A 19469-nucleotide genomic window follows, 5' to 3' on the forward strand; every position below is an offset into this window, starting at 1 on the left:
ATATATATATATATAAATAAGAATAAGAAACAATATTATCCTCTCATTAGATTAGATTTATATTGTGGACAACAAATCTCTTCAGAAAAGCTTGGATGGGTGGAGATTGGGAAAAAAAAACAATGTAAGTAGAAAGGTGTAGGAAGATGGGCGCCTAAATCTTTTGCATGGAAATAGAATAAGACAGGTGAATAAAGACAGAGAAAGATTACTGCTGACACTGCTGACACTGCTTCCCCTGCATGCTTGATAACCAGATGTAGGAGGTTTGGGAAGGTGATGTCTTCTGAGGTCTGCTGATCTGCAGGGACTGCAACTTCTTGAACTAATGCCACACTTGCTTTGATGGAAATGTCTTTATTTGTCCCTTGTCGAGATCTTTTCCTTTTTAAACTATTTTTTAGACTGATTTTGATTATTGTTCAGAGCACAAATGCAAATACCTATCATTGTTGTTGTTATTATTATTAATGTTATAACTGTAATGGTAACTGTTCCAAAGCTCCTGCCAGTGTTCTGCAGACGAGCACTTTGTTTGGAAGCAGGCAGTATTGAAGGCTTCTCACACCACACAGATAAACACAAATAACACAGTTGAGCAAACACACAGTGGGAGATATGGATTTCTGTTGATGACCGTGTTCGAGTCGCCTTAAGCTGCACACCTGTGGAGGAGAGGGTCGATAACTGTCTGTCAACAATACACGTGCAGGAGTCTATGGTGCATTTGCAGCTTCCAGACAGACACACACACAAGCAACAAAAAAAGAGAAACAAGAGCGTTTGGTTTTGATCCAAGCTTTCCTGAGCTCTGAGCTCTTCAGAAAAGTTGGTAACTGTTCCTCATTTGTTTTACTGACAGTGGTTCAATCAGGCTCTTTAGATTTACCTAGAGACAAATCACATGAGATAAATATAGGATGCAATCACACGCTATTAAGTGACTGCTTGTGCATGTTCAAGTGTGTGTTCAACTGCAAGGGTCCAGCAGAACTTCAGAGACCATTAGAGAGGTCGAAACTCAGATATAATAAAACTTTGCAGTAGAATATCCTGCTGACTTTTACACATTAAAGATAGTGTAATTCCATATTTCTGAGGAGTCCTGTCAAATTGCAAAAACACACACACAGAGAGTACCTTTAATGTCATGTAGATTTTAATTAAAACACAAATTAGTGAGAGATATTGTCTATTGAGCATGCAGACATGTGACCATGTAACCACGTTACATGAAGTTGTTTGCCATTTTGGAGGTTTGGCAATCATGGTGACAATGTAGGATCAAATGAATAAGGCTCCCCTCACACAGACCCAAAAATCTACTTCTGATAGCTTTGGTCATTAGCATATTGCTGTGGTCTTAGTTTAAATTTGTTAGCATCTTATTCAGTTGCTCACCTGTAAGTAACTGTACTTCCTTCACCAGCAGTTACACTCCCCACAGTTGCTGGTCCACACATCACTTTCAGTGTGTATGCAGCTTAACACGCAACATAGAGGACTGCAATGGAGGGTACAGCCATCTAAAATATCAAATATAAAACTACAAGACTGCTTAACCCATAATTACCAGAAAACCCAGAACTTAGAATGCTAGAATAATCACTGAAAGAAAGCTATAATGAAACTCTTCCAAATAGTAATCAAAATGAGAGCTGAAGAATAAGAGTGAAAAGCAAACTAAAAAGTCGAAGTCCTCATTGGCCTAACAAAATCTACAGACCATGACATTAACAAATTATATTATTTTCCTGAGTACACAAAAGAAAAAAACATATGAATAAACTGGAAGAAAACAGTGAAAGGAAAAACAGCATAATGACAGAAATGTAAATCAAATCAGACAAAAGCTCAAATATTTACTAATCTAGTTGCTACCAGAACTGTCTTCTATACAGTGTAAAGAAACCAGTGATCAGTATGGTTGTTTAGATTTATCCTACAATATTAAAACACCAATAAAATATTCCTTAAAATGAGCCACAAGCACAACTCATAAGATTCAACTACATATGAAACCCAGTGAGCCATAAATACATCTGCCATGACTCCATGTTGCACACTCACCAGCACACATATACACATTTTTATGTACACACTCTCACAAACATATGAAAGTTAAACGTAGGGAAACACACACCAACAACCTGACAGCTTTACTTTGTGCTTTTAGACGTAAAGTGGTCCGAAATCTAATCTGTAAAAACAATTTAATTAACTACGGTTTTCACAACTGTCCAAAGTGTTTCAGGAGAAATGTGAGGTGTTTAGCTTTGGACTGGCATAATGAAAAACTGCTTTCCAGGAAAGGTTACAGAAGATAAGAGTATAGGTCAAAACAAGTGAATGTATAAGAGCAAATTTGAAGTTTGTTCTTTGGTTTCAATACATTTTTATGACAATGTAATTTCTCGCAAGATGATTATATATAATTAAAGTTGTTCTTATTGTACAGTATATACTTGATCAGCCATCACTCTAAAATATGAAATATATTTAAAATATTCTAAGTTAAGCTCCCAAAGAACAAATCAACAAATCATTGCATTACACAACATGCAGTATCTGCACTGCGTCATCACTGTGACAAATTAATTGATTAGACAGAATCTCTTATGTCAGGGAGAAAGTTGAACAGAGATAAATATCTGCATGCCTTTTCTTTATTAAATATGTGGTTTTAGGTTGGTGACAGTACCAAATCACAACAACAGTTGCATTGAGGTGCTTTATACTGTAAGGTAAAGACCCTACAATAATACAGATATCAAATGACCTGTATGAGCAAGCACTGGTGACACCGGGAAGGAAAAACCCCCTTTTAACAGGAAGAAACCTTAAAACCTTAGGCAAAACCAGGCTCAGGCTCATCCTGTCATGGCTGTGCTGTGGCAGGCAGGATGTGGGACCCAGGTGCAGGACTCGAACACGAAAAGGTAACTTAAAGTGGCAGCTTTATTCACTAGGAAAACTTGAATACTAGATCTAAGAAACAAAACATAATAACTGGGAGCTAGGAAACTAGGAACTCAGGAGACCAGAAACTAGAAAACACCTGTCTTAAAAAAAGATTTACACCAGCTGGTTGTTTCCTTTAGAGACAAGGTCATCAAATACTATTAGATGTCATTTGGTATTAGATGTCAATATACATCTTATATTCTTTTCTCACTTTAAAAAATAATTACTTTCATCAATGTCTTTTTTTCAATGAGCAGCATACTAAATGTTCTCCTTAAGAATGAAGCTCTTTAGACAAATAACCTGTTGTTAATGTAGTGTCAAGAACCATGTTAATATCCACTTTGCTACACAGTAATTGGACTGTTCTTTCTAACCTGCTTCCTTCAGAAGCAAAACACATTTAAACCAAGATGAAGTGGGTGTATGTCTAATGTGTCTTATGAATACATGCATGCAAACTTACTTCTCTGTCCTTGAGCTTCATGGCCAGTACTAACTGGTTTCTGTGATTGGCCAGTGCTTCTCTGTAATTGCTTTTGGAGAAAAGGGCAGAGCCGAGGTTCCCATGAGCTCGACATTCCCCTGACTGGTCACCTGTGGAAGACGAATTTTACCTACACTGTAGCCGTTTTTCCACACACCATAAACTACTACTTTCAAGTTTTCCATACCTAGAGTCTTGGTCACCTCCAGGTCCTGTTGCATGTAGGCCATACTCTTCTCTATATTACCTAAAGACCAGTATGCAGAACTAAGGGCAGAGTAGACGGATCCACGCAGCTTTAGTGAGCACGTGCCAATCTTCAGCCCTGCCTCCAGAACTACAGCTGAGGCTCCATGGAAACCATGTGTCAGTAGCTCCTGGCCGATGACGGAGACAACCACAAACGGACTCTTGTCTAGCTTCATCTTCTGCAGCTGCTGGTAGGTGGGCTCAAGTGTGTCTGTGAAGATGTGACAGATAGACAAAAACACAGGTGATTTAAGAAAATTCAATTATTTATCATTTTATGTGTTACAAACATTAATATGACCATTCTTAAGCGCCATTGGACAAGATACTGAGTGTGTGGCCTGAAAACTTCCTTGGCCCTGTGGCATTCGGCTGTGGGACTGTAGCATCCTGCTGATACAGAAAGAACACTACACCTGCCCTGGCTCTTTTTCTACACAGAAAGTAAAATAAAAGCAGAAGCCCTGGAACTTCTGTGTTTGTGCTCGTGCACACTTTCAAAGCAACACTATGCAACTTTTAAGAAGTAATATCACACTTACTCTTACAAGTAGAGAGTTACATTAATAAGCGATAAAATGCACCCACACTTAGAAGCAATGCTGGTAAAGCCTCATTAGGTCTGGCATGACCCATTTTAAGCTTATGTAAGCACACTTTAAAGTCTATATTGCTCTGTAAGTGCTGTGTAACTTCAGAAAAGTCTGAAGTTAAACTGCACAGAATCTTATATCCTTTTGCTACTATGTTATAGTCTCAGAGCAAACACACAAAAATATGCATCTGCTATCTGATGACAACTACATCTACAAAATTCTGCTTCACAGATGACATTTTCATATAATTTAAGCTAAATGTATGTAGCCTCAAACAACAGTTTTCTATTTAAAGACATAAAGGACTTAAGTTCCATGTTCCATGTTTTGGAAAGATTGCAGCACATCTCAGCTTTGTGTTCAACTCTGTGTGCAAGCAGGCGCGCGTGTGTCTCCTTCACTATGTGAATATCATAATGAAGCAGACACACAGAGCAGACATGAAGTAAAGCTATTGTTATTCAAGTTGATCGCAACTCTTTGGGGTTCTATGCAATTAAACAATCCCTAAATTGGAAAACGATTGCTTGTGGAACATCTAGGAGGAAAAAAAAATCCACATTCACCCATAGCAGTATGTAATTGAAATTGCTGCTGCTGAAAGGGACTAACTGAAATATTTTTACAAAAACAAATATATCTATTCCAAGTTCAATACCCCCTCCCAACCCCCCAAAAAACAAAACAAAACAAAACAAAACAAAACAAAACAAAACAAAACAAAACAAAACAAAACAAAACAAAACAAAACAAAACAAAACAGTTCTTTTGTGTCAAAAGTCATATTTTGTAGTATTTGAGATGAACTGTAGCAGTTTCCATTTGCATTTTTCGAGTCTTTCATTCTGCTTTGTCAAACTGAAAAGTTTTGTTTATCAGGCTAATCTGAGGAGGACCTAGTAGATAGCGTTCTGTTACAATTGTCTACCCTAGAGGCCTAGAAAGACAGAGGAGCCTCCTACTCTTTCATGCTGATAACAATGCAGCTCCTTAGTGTGTGTGCACTGCACACTATACTGACATTCTCTATGGTCCAACATGTTGCCCTGCCTACTGCTTGCTCAAGCATTGCAACTCAATTTTACTTGGGGGCTTGCTTTGAAGATTATAAGAGATCAAGTTTTGAAGGGTGCTGCCCTTGGGTGGGAGAACAACCTCCTGCAGTGCAACAGACCTGCGGGAGAGCTTTGCTGTAGTCCAGGCTGGACTCAGTTATGATATACTGTTTGCTGCTGCCACTGATTCAAACATATTGTCATCATTTTCAAAATGTGTATTTTTTGTTTTCCATCTACTCCATTCTTCTGGCAGCGCTACTGCTTAAACTTTGAAACAATGTCTTTTGTTTTCTGTTGTAAATTTCTAATTTGAAACATGATAAAGTCCATTATCAACAGCCTTGTGCTCGACCCCACTGGATACACAAGTTGGACCTCAAAGGGAAATAAGATGAAGGGAGGTTGGCTGGTGCAAGAACACATGCAAATGCCCAGCTCTAATTCAGATACAGCTGAAGGGCAAAACAACATAACCCAGTGCAAATTCTAGCCTGCAAACCATTCTTGATTGTTTGTACTTTTCCTTCATCTTTCTGTGCTGTTGAGACCTACACATAAAAGTACACTGTGAACTGTGGGGTGGTTAGATCAATGACACATGAGAATCTACCTTGTAAATATTTCATCATGAACCCTGCGAGAAGCAAATTCATGTGAATAAACACAATGATAAAACTAACCTAGACCTTTCAGTGTCCACAGCGCTTTAATTTAAGGATGCTTGTGAACTTCCTAAATCTGGAAGAGGACATAATCAGGAATTAATCAGAACACATAATAAGTTTTCTGTGCTTCAGAAGTGTGTACACCCACTGAAATCTTTCAAATGTCAGTCATTACTTCTAGAAATTAGTATTTGGCCTTAAAATTAGCATTCCACCTCTGTGGCCCGCTTCAGCCGCTGGCAATGTGCTGTCTGCATTTAAAGAAGCTGCAGTTTACGATCTGTCTAAAATGTAATCTCGGCGCTGAAGTGTACCTTTGACTTAATCAAAAACCCACAAAATTCAACACCAATAGAAACGGAATGTAACAAAGTACATATACATTATAATTCTGCTCTACTACATTTCTCGGAGGCTAATGTGCTCATTTATCCCACAGCTCTAGTTGTGTATCAAATTACATTTTTTCATAACCATCTTGCTCAGTATCTACAGTTTGGGGTTTAAAAGTAAAGATGATGCATCCCTTTATGGCAGAGAATTATTTTTCTATTTTACTGGCTTTAATTTAAAAAAAATAAAAATTCTCCCCTATAGCCTTTTTTAATTGCAGTTTGGTCCATATAAAGCTATAAAGTCATAAAGCCACCAAGTTTCCTATTTATGACATTCTGTGTTACTGTATTTTTCCTGCTACAAGCCTGTTTAAACATGACTCTGTTGTTTATTTGTATGCATGCTGGACATGTGGAGGTCTATAGTGCAATTACCGGTACAACTGGACAGGTCCAAATTTTTTGTGGGCCGACACAGCGGTACAGTGGGTAGCAATGCTACCCACAACAGGGAAGAAGGTCCTAGTTCAATTCAATTCAATTTTCAATTCAATTTTATTCATATAGCACCAAATCACAACAAAAGTCGCCTCAAGGCGCTTCATATTGTACAGTAGATACAGAGAAAAAGTTGCCTGGGGTCTATCTGTGTAGACTTTGCATGTTTTTTTGCCATAGTCCAAAAACATGTTGGCTAAGTCAGCTGGGGCTACAGCTTCCAAACAGTAAGGATAATGGATGGATATTTGGACAGATGGTTGGTTTTCCTGCTTTTGCTTTGGCACAGATTTGATACCAGATGCTCTTTCTGACACAATCCTCCCATTTTGTCTGGGCTTTAGGACTACTCTACCTTACAATCACTGTAATCACATTACATTTTTTCATAGTGCATTATTGTACTAAATTCAACAATCACTTTACAGTAACAATTATGTAATTCTTTGTGTTACAAAGATTTTGCCTAACAAAGCTATATTTCTTGAGGGTTCAAGAACTGAAGGAAAGTTCAGCTTCAACAATCAAATCGTATTTATTCAAATACACCAGTGCTGCTGCCTGTCAATCAAATTATGTTATGACATGTAAATATAACTTGTAACTAGTTGTTGGTCACTTCAGAGAATCATCACCCTGTTATGCTGTTGTTGTATAAGCAAATTTATAAAAGGCAGCTAGATTGGCTAATCCTTACTCCTTTAATCTGTTAGGTTGTGTTGGGCTCCAGCCTAAATATAAGGCACACCCACAGTCAAGAGCTGAAACAACATGTGAATCCTGCCTATGTCTCAGAAAAATCATACCATGTCATATATACCTATTCATTTTTTACCTTCCTTAACTTAGATGGCTTCAATAATGTTATGTTGACAGCATTAATACTGTAACTTGCTTCGGAGAGTCCTTGTGTATAACACATCCACTCACTCGCTGAACCTGAATGTAAATAAATATGACTGTGGGAGACACCAGACAACAACAGTCTTTATAATTGGCAGTAGATGTGACACCTGTCACTTCATTGTCAAGAAGATTCATCTGAAGCAGGAATGGATGAGAGTCATTCCTTTATTTCCACAAGTGGAAGCTGGCGATGACTACCTTTTATCTCCACGTTTCTCTTTCCGTTCTATCTAAGATGCTTGTTTTATGCATTTTCTGAATCTCTCTTTTCTCTATATATCTCTCTTCTCTCGTATCAAACATGCATCCCTTTCTTTGTGCGGCCTGAATCATCAGAAGGATCTTTTTATTTTTTTTCACATCCTAGTCCCGGAGGAGGGCTACTGAATAAAAGAATAAAAGAAAAGTAATAACTTGGCAGTTTCCCTAGTGCATACATCTAACTTTCCTTGCCTACAAGTTTTCCAGCACAAAATTGTAGTTTTCTGCTTATGATGTTCTTTTGTTTGTCTCTCCCCTTGTAAATGTGAGTCATGTTGTTTCAGATGTGTTGGCACAGTGAGAGAAAGGTGGAATGAAGTCCGGTGTTAGACATGCCCACCTCTTAGAGGCGACTTCATGGCTGCCTCCACCATACCAACAAGCAGCTGGAGACTCTTGGGGTCTTGGGCGAGGCCGGAAGCGAACGCTGCCAGGGCATCGGCATGACGACCCAGGTACTGTAGGGCAACACCCTGACGAAAGTAAGCCTGAAAAGAAAAAACACAATTATAATCTTTTTTAAATTTTTTAAATTTCATATTTTTTGACATTTTGAAACACTTGTTTATTTCTCTTCTGAGGTTTGTTGAAATACTGCAAAAATATATAACTGCAGTTTTATGCAAAACAGCAATAAAGCTACACGTATACATAAAAGGGCATAGCGGTGATTAATTTAGCAAAATGCTAAATGGACGGGTACTTATATAGCACCTTACTAATCACTTTCAGCACTTTATATTACAGGTCTTATTCACCAAAGCAGACACGCATTCATACTGCACTCTTTTTTTCTTCTTCTATGCCTAAGTGCTTCTTATCTAACATTCACACACACACTCGCACTCTGGTGTATCCAAAAATATGGTGACACATGGAGTGGAGGAGCTGGGGATCTTTAGACCATGTTTAATACAAACATTCACCATATTAACACTACATAACAGAACTTTCACTTTAAATGGTCTGTTTGGTTCTTTGTTCACACCATGAAAAGTTAAGTTTAAAAAAAATGTAATATCCTTATTTATCATATTTATCTCTAAATGTGGATTGTTGCTTTGAAGTCTGACTGTTGAACAAAGACATTATAAATATTACAAGTTTTGTTTCTTCATTTATGTCCTTAACACTTGGGATTCGACTGTACTGTTAGCTCCACTGTTAGGGAATAGCCTCCTGTTCAGCAAGCCAGAAGTCTTTCCATTTTAGATTTTTACATGACTGTCTTTGAGAAGGCTCTGAAAAAGATCCAATAGTTTAAACATTTACAGAACCCATTCTGAATAAGGAGAACAGTTACACTTGATAGTTAACAGAGTTTGGCACAGCTGTTTTTGTTCTATGGTTCCAGCAGCTGCTTTTGAATTGTTTAAAAGCACACAGAAAAATGTGCTCTTCTCTACACTAAAGTAAAAACTTTAGTCTAATCTACTTGCTAGTCCACACACTACTGTACTGTTTGATTTATTTGCACATATGTGTTAGCCATGCATCTAATATTCTTTGTTTTTAATGTGGGGTATCCTAAATGTTCCCAAATGAAACCTGTTCTATTTATAGATTTTTTATTTGCTTTGATATTTGGTCATCAAACACAGCAAGACATCATTATTCAGTGTCTGATAACTCAGGTACATTAGCTGTAGTTGTTGGGTCTGCGCTTCCACAGACCTGCTGGTTTAGAGACTTATTCCCGATAACGAAGCAAGATGAACACCTCAACCGGTTTTTCACATGCTATAGCAAGGGAAGGATCTCAGAGCAGCCCTTCTGCCCTCGGTGTAAGACCACTTCGAAGAACAATCACCCCACAGCAGCCTTTTATTTCTGTGACACACAGTTTCACAAACACTCATTGTAAAATCCCCCTATGGTGTCAGGCACTAGGTGTGTATGCATGTGCGTGTGTGTATGTATGTGTATGGATGTGCACGTGAGAGTGTGTGTTTGTGTCTGGGGGTGCGTTTGTGTGACCTCCTGTCCACAATAGGGTCATAAAGGCAGGAAGTTTACTAAACAAGAAAACAGAACCCTCACATAGGATGTGCTCCTATAAAACACTATAGCCTCCTCCACCAACAGGCAGGGGAGCGAGTCAGAAACAAAGTAATGTCTTTGACCATATAGTTTGAACCAAGCCTTACAAATTTAAGTACAATAATACCATACCATACCATACCACCTTTATTTATAAAGCACTTTAACATAAAACCAGAGTTCACAAAGTGCTGTACATGCTAAAAGCATAAGTAAAGAAAATTAAAATGAGATAAGATAAAATAAATAACTAAAAAACTAAAATAAATTGAAACATGTCAAAACAAATTGAGTCAACCCCTCTAATCAATGCCAAAGGCTTCAGCGAATAAATATGTTTTAAGAAGACTTTTAAATTCAGAGAGAGAAGAGGCCTGCCTAACATGCAATAATGGCAACATTTAACAATTTGACTCCAACAGTAGTAAAAACAACCTTTGGATTAAAAGTAACTTTTTAAGAAGTGCTCAGTGATTTTCACATAACCTTAAATAATGAAAAGGTCGAGCACCGATGTGGCATTTACACATTGGTTACACACTCTTTCCATATAACACACAGCAACATATATTTCATTAGGACCCCTTGTGCATTTCACAGCTGGATTAGAGACAATGCATCATGACATCAGATTCATGAAGACAACTCAAGAGACGGCACGTGCAACACAAACATATCATCTTCTTCTCTCACTGCTGACCTTACTGTAACCTAATTGTCTTGCCCCCTTCTCTCTTCGCCTTCATTCCTCTTCTTTTTACTTCTCATTTATCATCCAACCCTCCCTCCCCCCATTTATGCACAAGCTCTCATGACAGTGAGTGAATTAAGACAAAGAGGAGATCAATTAGATTACATGCTAGCTGCTGTCCCGGCTGCCACTTTCTACAGCCATGCCGTCTTTGTCCCATCCTCATCTTCAGACAGCTTCATTGAAACAAATGGAGTCTGAGGTCAAGTCTCAGTGCAGAATGTGAACAGACCACGGTGTCATTTCACTGATGATTAACACGAAAGTGATTTAAATGGTTGGTAATTACAGCTGAGGCCATATGCCTTAACACACTCATTATGAAAATGCCTCAGTCAGTCACAGCAGGCTAATATTATAATATTCTCTATTTGTGGAGCACTTTTCAAAAAATCAGAGTCAAAAGTTAAATTGCTACAAAATATGAAATACTTAAGCTGTCCAATTAAAGTGAGTTTTAACAAGCTGGTTTAAGGTTTTAATGTTGTGGATCGTTGAGCTATCTGAGTTCATATTGCTGGCAAAATCCTAGAGTTTGTTCTCAAGTCTCCGTCCACTAGTGTTCCTAACCTGATCTCTCTTTGTACATAGATTTCTTGGACCTGTCCCTTAACCAGTTTGGAGTGTCTGTTTGTCGGAGTGGCATAGAGCGTGGAGAAGTGTGAGTGGCAGAAGAGGAGTGATTGTGTGAGCAAGAAGAGGAGAACAGAGACTGTGTGGATTCCCCACTTTCCCCCCTGGAACCCTGTGCCCCCTTTCCCTGCACCATGCAGTTAATCCCCTTTGACAGTTTTCCAACAGTCTTCAAGGTGTTCTCAGAGATGCTGAGCACTTGTTGGCCCTTTTGCCTTCACTCTGCGGTCCATCTCATCCCAGACCATAAGAACTGGGTTTAGGTCAGGTGACTATGGAGGCCAGGCCATCTGGTGCAGCCCTCCATTACTCTCCTTTTTGGTCAAATAGCCCTTATACACTCTGGAGGTCATCGTCCTGTTGAAAAATTAATGATGGTCCAACTAAATGCAAACTGGATGGGATCGCTGCAGGATGCTGTGGCAGCCATACTGGTTGAGTATGCCTTCAGTTTTGAATAAATCCCCAACAGTGTCACCAGCAAAGCACCCCTACACCTCCTCCTCTATGCTTCACAGTGGGAACCATGCATGTAGAGACCATCCGTTCACCTTTTCTGTGTTGCACAAAGACATGGCAGGGGGAACCAAAGATCTCAAATTTGGACTCATCAGACCAGAGCACAGATTTCCACTGGTCTTTCATTCCTTATGTCTCTTGGCCCAAACAAATCTCTTCTGCTTGTTGCTTTTCCTTAGTAGTGGTTTCTTAGCAGCTATTTGACAGTAAAGGCTGATTTTCGCAGTCTCCTTTGAACAGTTGATGTAGAGATTTGTCTGCTACTGGAACTCTGTGTGGCATTTATCTGGGCTCTAATCTCAGATGCTGTCAACTTACAATTTCTGAGGCTGGTGACTCAGATGAATTTATCCTCAGTAGCAGACTTGACTGTTGGTCTTCCTTTCCTGGGGCGGTCCTCATGTGAGCCAGTTTAGTCGTACAGTACATGGTTTTTGTGACTGCCCTTGCTGTTAGCAATTTTCCGAATTGAGTGACCTTCAGTTCTGAAAGTAATGATGGACTGTTGTTTCTCTTTATTTAGAATTTATATTATGGTGAGAACCAATCAGCTAACAGTTGTCAGGGCTGTGAGCTGTGTACCAACCTGCATTCTGCACAGCACAACTGATGGTCCCAACCATATTAAGAAAGCAAGAAATTCCACAAATAAACTCTGACAAGGCACACCTGTGAAGTGAAAACAATTTCAGGTGACTACATCATGAAGCTCCTTGAGAGAAGACCAAGGGTTTGCAACGCTGTCAACAAAGCGTGTTTCAGTGTAGCTATTTTCAGGAATCTAAAATATAAGACATATCTAGAGTTATTTATCATTTTTTCTTTGCTACATAATTCCACATATCTTGTGTCATATATTTGATGTCTTCAGTATGTATCTACTATGCAGAAAGTAGTAAAAAATAAAGAAAAACCATTAAATGAGAAGGTGTGTCCAAACTTTTGACTGGTAGTGTATATTTTAAAAATACATTTAGAAATTATAAGAACTCTTTCATTAGGAATATCATAGATGTACTCCAAAATGATTGTCAAATAATGGGTATATAAATACTGAATAAATGCTTTAAAGTGGCAGGATTAATTCCAACAGCTCTAAGTCATTCCTGTTGACAACCACAACTTAAACCATAACACCAGGCAATCAACATCTGTTGATTAAATTAACAAATTTTCTGGTTCTCTTGGTTCTCAGTGATAACTGGATCACATCTTGGAGAAGCTCACTGCAGTCGTGAGTTCTCAGATTCGGCTCTTTGAGCACAAGAATGACAACATCACGGAGCGTAAGCTCACGGCTCTCCAACGGGAGATTGAGAGACCAGTGTTGGACTGTTAGAACAACTTTAAATTCCCATGAGTTGTTCGCACTAAAGTAAAAACCACCATCACTTCATGCGGATACCCCTTCAGCGCCAGCTGCGGTCTCAAGGCTGGAGCTGAACAACAACACCCTGATATGGACTGTGTTTAGACTGTTCTTCCCATTCTATGCAAGGCCACCCGGGTTGGCTGGAAGACTGTTTACTTAGCCTGGCAAGGCGAAGGACACTGTCTCAACTGAACTCTGGACACACACACACACAGACATATATATACACATGCAGATGTACACTCATCCCCCCTTACCCCTCCAAACGCCTTCGACGCTTATTCCCTTCTGATGCTGACGGTGGATCAAGGAGACTGGCTGTCTCTCACCCTTTACCCATCCCTGTTGCTTGTCATGTGTTTCTTTGGTGTATTAAGAGTTTTTTCATGTGCTATGTGCAGAGGTGTTTTTTTTTCTGTTCTCAAACTGATCTCCCTATTGGAGCTCAGTCTGGGGGGAGTTAGTTTTTTCTCCTTATCTTTCCTCATGTGGTGCTTTTCCATTGTTATACCTCTCTGACCTGTCTTCCCCATGTGATGTTTTCGTGTAATCTATGTATGGTCGGAGGGAAAGATGGCGCCGCCAATGCGTGCAATAGGTCGGCAGCCTTAACATGAAATTTCCCCTCGTGGGACTAATAAAGGTATCTTATCTTATCTTATCTTATCTTATCTTATCTTATCTTATCTTATCTTATCTTATCTTATCTTAATAAACTGTGTGTGTCTGGGTCATGCACTAGACTGGGAAAAAAATGTAATTTCCATTTGATAATTATATCTATTGTAAAGTAGTATCAACTACCAGCAATGATGCCAAGTGTCCGTGCTGGGGATAGAGATATAGCAACCTGCCCTCTGACCCTCATGCAGGCTGGAGAGGATAGAAGAGGAGCTAGACTGGGATGTAGTGCTGGGGTGACATATGGACACCCCACCTGTGTGCCTACCTCTACTTAGCACTGCCCCTCAAAACTGTTGCCTTCATGCTGATCTGGCTAGTGTGTGTAGGATGCAGTGTTTCTCATTTAGGCATTCATGTTCTATTCTGGACCTTCTAGGGGGAAAATCCAGTCAAAAAGGATAATTATATCAGAGGAGGAAAGTTATAATCACAGTGATGATCATTATCTCTGCATGAGCAGACAAGCAGCATAATGGGTAAGGTTGAGTAGCATGTGTGCGTATGGGAGTGAGAGAGTGAGGATGAGAGGTTAAATCTATATAGGTGTGTGTGTAAGAACGTTCTACCCCTATCAGTGGCGTAAACATGCCAGATCCAGACAGAAAATGACAGCAGGAAGAGTCTGCCTCTACCACCACCTCCAGCCTCCTGCTCACACACATCCTGCCTATTAGCTCAGTCTGGCTACGCTGCCCACTAAGCACATGCAGGGGGTGCAGACAGCCTTACAGAGACACACACACAACACCACCACCTCGTGAACACAGAAACACACTCTTGGTATCGTTTATTCATTCTTTCTCTCAGCGGTGTTCTGGAACATCTCTGAAAAATCCTGTCAGATTACAGAGTCTCTTCCCAAGCTGCTGCGGTTATGTCTGGTTTGCAGGTATTTCACACTGATTCCCAGTTGAGCACTTAGACGGGCCCTTTAACATCAGCTGACAGGTGAGCTGACATGTTTTCTTTGTTCATACTTACGTAGAACTCAAACATTGTTTATGTTATTAATTTAAATATTTTTAAAATACCAAATGATTACCAACAAAGATTTAAGTGAATCTACAGGTCCCCTACCTTTCTGTGAGTTTTTAGAGATTTTCAGCATAGAGATAAACTGTTCGTTCCATTGATTTACTGTGTGGTTCAATCTTGCTGCTGTCATAGTAAAAAAAAAAGAAAATTCTGTACACAGACAGAATCAGTGGGGCATTTAGTAGCTAAAAAGATATTTCTTTAGCGAATAGATGGGGACAACCAAAAGTGCTAAAAGAGACTCAGGACTGAACTTTGACCAGTGACCAGAAAAGCGGTCCTAAATGACTGCCTGTGTTCCGCCCATAGACTTTATAAAAAGATGAACATATCCACCATAACATCACTCGCTGGATTTAAACTCTGCATTTTGAAGCCTCAATGTTATAGTGAAGCCAGAAGTGACCATATGCACCTAAATTTGACTGTATCATGGTAGATGAATAAAAATGGACAAATTTGTTGGGAACTATTTTACAGTAACAAAATTACTTTATATCATACTTTAAATGTTTAAAAAGTAGCCTGTTGAAAAACAAATGAATTTGATATGGCTGTCATATATTATACCTGTGAACACAAAGAGAGATCCCCAGTGCTTTACTGAATTTGTTATTGACTAAAATAACAGCAAGTCAGTACAGACCTGTTAACAGACGCCTTTAAAATTACAATTACTGTTTAACTAAAACTAGTGCTATACTGTACTACATCAAATAAAAACTGCACTACCACAAAAGCCACAAGTACGAAAGAAAAAGTTGGCTGGTTGAAATGTCGTTTGCACCAGAGAACTAGATTATTCAGGATTTTTATATTTAGTATTTAGAGCAGATTGTTTTTCAGTGATTTCTTGTTTCTTGATTCATTTCGTCGTTACTGTTTAAAATAAATATGATGTGATAGTGTTACTGGCAGAGTATTTCAGTTAAGTAAAAGTCTAAATGTTTGAGGTGTTGCTGTATTGTGACTTGGGACTTAATATTGCTTTAAGAAGGTGAGCTATTTTTTCCATTCTTTACTTTCATTGCCTTTTAAAAAGTCTTATCCAAGTTTCTGAAAGACCCGTGAAGTACACAAATAAAATGAAACAAAAGTGGAGATGTTGGTGATATCTTTTATCTTTATTTCTCTGAAATTTCACCAATGGGGCTTAGTTTGTAATGAAAGTTTTTATAAATGACATTAGACCAACTTTACGCTTTGATTTACACTTAAATCCCTGTTCAAGAAAGGTAAAGATATTAATTAATTAATAATTAAAAAGAAAATAAAGCTGTTAGAAATAAAGGTAAGGACTCACTAAATATGTGACACAAAATCCTACACCTACATTACCTACTACATACACAAATGCTTTGTTCCATCCATTTTAAACAATAACCAATGACCAAGTTAGAATCACCAACTGACCGAACAGGTGTGTTTTTGTAATATATTTATCTGTCTGGCAACTGCTGAGACATTTTGTCTGAAGCAAAGTGTCGAACCAGCAAAAAATAATAGTAGATCGAATCAAAGAAACAAAGAAAATGAAGGTGAGAGATGGTGACTGAGAGAGGTGCTGTGTGTCAGAGCAAAGGATGCTCACCAGATGAACAGCTGCTTCAATTACTGCTCGTAACTCACATTAATCGAGAACAGATGGCAGCACAAGTGGCGAGAGAGAGAGAGAGAAGACTGTGAGCAAGAGCAAGAGAGGATCCCATAAACGAGACATGATAGAGATTGATGTCTTTGGAAATCACAAAATCTCCCTCCAAAAACACAACAAGATCTTCATTCTCATTTTATCTCGAGCCAACATGGAGTAAAAAAACTCTTTTTTTACCACTTTGTTGCTGACTGAACTGATTCATGTTTTAGAAGCTACAGAACAGCGGGGATCAAAAAGGGGCTAGGGGATAATAGCCACTAAACTTTTAAAATATAGCCAACAAAAGAATATTAGTATGTTCAAAATGAAGTATCATAATTAGTTAGTGACATAACTTAAATTCTTGATCAGTCCTCCAGTGCCAGCTTAGTGAAAGATGCTATATTATAAACATAACTTAAGTTACAACAAGAACAACATCCGACCTGAGGGAAATTATTCTCTTTGTTGAAAGTTGCTGATGTCACCTGGCCATTGCTAAACAACAGCAGCTTCATTTTGCTAAGCCAATACCCCACTTATTCCACAGTGGGTGATAAAATGACATGCTGTGTGAGTTGTGAGCTGTGTGCTGTGTGCTGTAGGACCTACAGAGTGAGATCATTATTTAGGAGCGTGAGACGTTCTGAGGGAGTCATTAAAAACAGCAATCTGTATTGTAAGGATGTCTCTTTGCAGGGTTTAATGCACCTTATTACCAGGCTGAAGTATGATTAAACCCTGTGAATCCAAACGAGCAGATTTCTACAGCAGTGTACAGTTACTCACAGGCTGGGAATTAGCAGCCCTCCCATCTTGCACAGCAGTGTGATTCAAACAGCTTCTCTTAAAAAACTAGTCAGCCTGTAAAGTATTATGGTAGATGAAAATGGTGCTGAGTATGCATCTTCACAGAAAACTGGAAACACATAATCCAGTATGGATAAGAAACAAAGAGACAAAAACCTAATCTGAATTTTTAAATCTGACTTTGTAAGTAGGAAAAGCACAAACATTGGGTGGTGAAGATTAGGAGGTAATTGATCCTGCTTGTCCACAAACAGACAGACATCTTCAGTGGCAGAAATAAAAGTACAATGCCATAGGAAAATAAAACTTTTTGTTGTGAGTCATTCTGCTGTTGTTAAACAACTGTTTAGCATCATACTGCAGAATCATTTATTTGTTTGGGTTGGATGTTGCCATGCTATATAAAGAAAGATACAGTAGGCCATAAAGTAGAAAAAAAGATTAAGACCCCAATTATCTTATCTTCTTTCTGATCATAACTTACTAAATGAACATTATTTGGGTTATAACATAAAACTAGTGAGACCAAAGATCAAGTGAGCAGAATGGTTGTTTTTACATACACCTCCTGCAATTTGAGTTTGTCTAAAAAAAAGAAGAAAAGGATTCACCTACTGGCAGTCATTAGAAAGGCAGATCAAAAGCACTTCTGCATTGGGTCAAGTGACTCCAGTGGTGAAAATTAAAGTCGATGTGCAAAAGCCACAAACATAAGATCTTCAAATCAGATTGAGGCTAGCTCCAAATGTGAGCTAGTCCCTATACACTCTCAAAATGCCTATGAATCTCACACACACACACACACACACACACACACACACACACACACACACACACACACACACACACACACACACACACACACAATTGTTCCCTGGTTAGTCTGCATGAATATTAATCATTGTTTCACTGGGACACTAGCTAAGATGCAATAATTGAGTTAGAGTGGCCATAACTACCATTTCCACTGGGACCAATAAAGATGTTACACGGCCAGCTGTGGGCTCTTCCACACAGGCCAGCAGAGGCAGTCTAATGGCTTTACAAGTCTGTGCAGTAGAGTGTTTGAGTCAAAAGCCAACTACCAAAAAACCAAAACATTTTTGAGATGGAGATGCAGATCCAGAGACTTAAAAAATTGAAAAAAGGATTTTAAAAGCACAAAGGTCAAGGACAAGGATGATTTCATCTCTCTTTTGTGCATGTGTTCCTGAGTTTGCACTGATGTTAACATGTCTGAGTGTGGGTAACACATGCAGGGTCAACACAGACACCTCTGGCATCATATGTTGAGGGACCACAGAATTTATCCGGATTCAATGGTTGAGGCGTCGCTGTCTGTCTGATGTAATCAGTCCAAGGGTAGCCATAGGTCATTAACTATGTTTGGCATGGAAAAGACACAACTGGGCTGCAACGTAGAGTTATTAGTAGACACAGAAGTGTCATTAGTGTTTCCTGGTTCATTTCACTCATTATACACACACCAGTGAATCAAAACACTATGATCAGTCACACATGAAGACAACAAAAATGATATTGTAACAATGGATCCTGAAAAGCTAAGCAACATTATTAGACCATAAAGAGTTAGTTTTCATACTGAGTGTGTTAGTTACAGGAGAAAAGACCTGATCAACTTGATGAGGGTCAGATTGTATTCTCTAAAACAGTAAGTTATTATCTGGTGTTCCAAGTCAACCAAATGACAGTGGCCCAATAGAAACTATGAGCCAGCAACAAATCTGATCCAGACTTAAAGAAACTATATTTCAACTTGTTTATACTATAAATGTCTGCTCCCACTAAAACATGCTGTTAAAACAAAAATATTGTCAGTTTCAAAAATCCTAACCGTTTAAGACATATCAGGGCATATGATACCACAGCTATAAATGCATAGATTTCATGAAGACAGACCAACACAACATATTACACAGGACACATTTCTTTAAAATAATGCAGTACTT

At 38.7% G+C, this 19469-nt stretch overlaps 1 protein-coding gene across 3 annotated transcripts in view; it reads right to left on the reverse strand.

Annotated features, from left to right (window-relative positions):
* ttc28 (tetratricopeptide repeat domain 28) overlaps positions 1-19469 on the reverse strand; it is a 148917-nt gene that overhangs the window by 62137 nt on the left and 67311 nt on the right. For all 3 annotated transcript variants that reach the window (XM_005720030.1, XM_005720029.1, XM_005720032.1), the window contains 3 exons: positions 8360-8507; positions 3639-3911; positions 3431-3561 (listed from right to left, as the gene is read on the reverse strand). In XM_005720030.1, coding sequence (XP_005720087.1) covers positions 3431-3561; positions 3639-3911; positions 8360-8507 — 552 coding nt within the window. The remainder of the gene's footprint in view (positions 1-3430; positions 3562-3638; positions 3912-8359; positions 8508-19469) is intronic.

This window comes from Pundamilia nyererei, unplaced genomic scaffold (assembly GCF_000239375.1).
Source record: "Pundamilia nyererei isolate P.nyererei 1_Seehausen unplaced genomic scaffold, PunNye1.0 scaffold00002, whole genome shotgun sequence".
In the NCBI taxonomy this organism is placed as follows: domain Eukaryota; kingdom Metazoa; phylum Chordata; class Actinopteri; order Cichliformes; family Cichlidae; genus Pundamilia; species Pundamilia nyererei.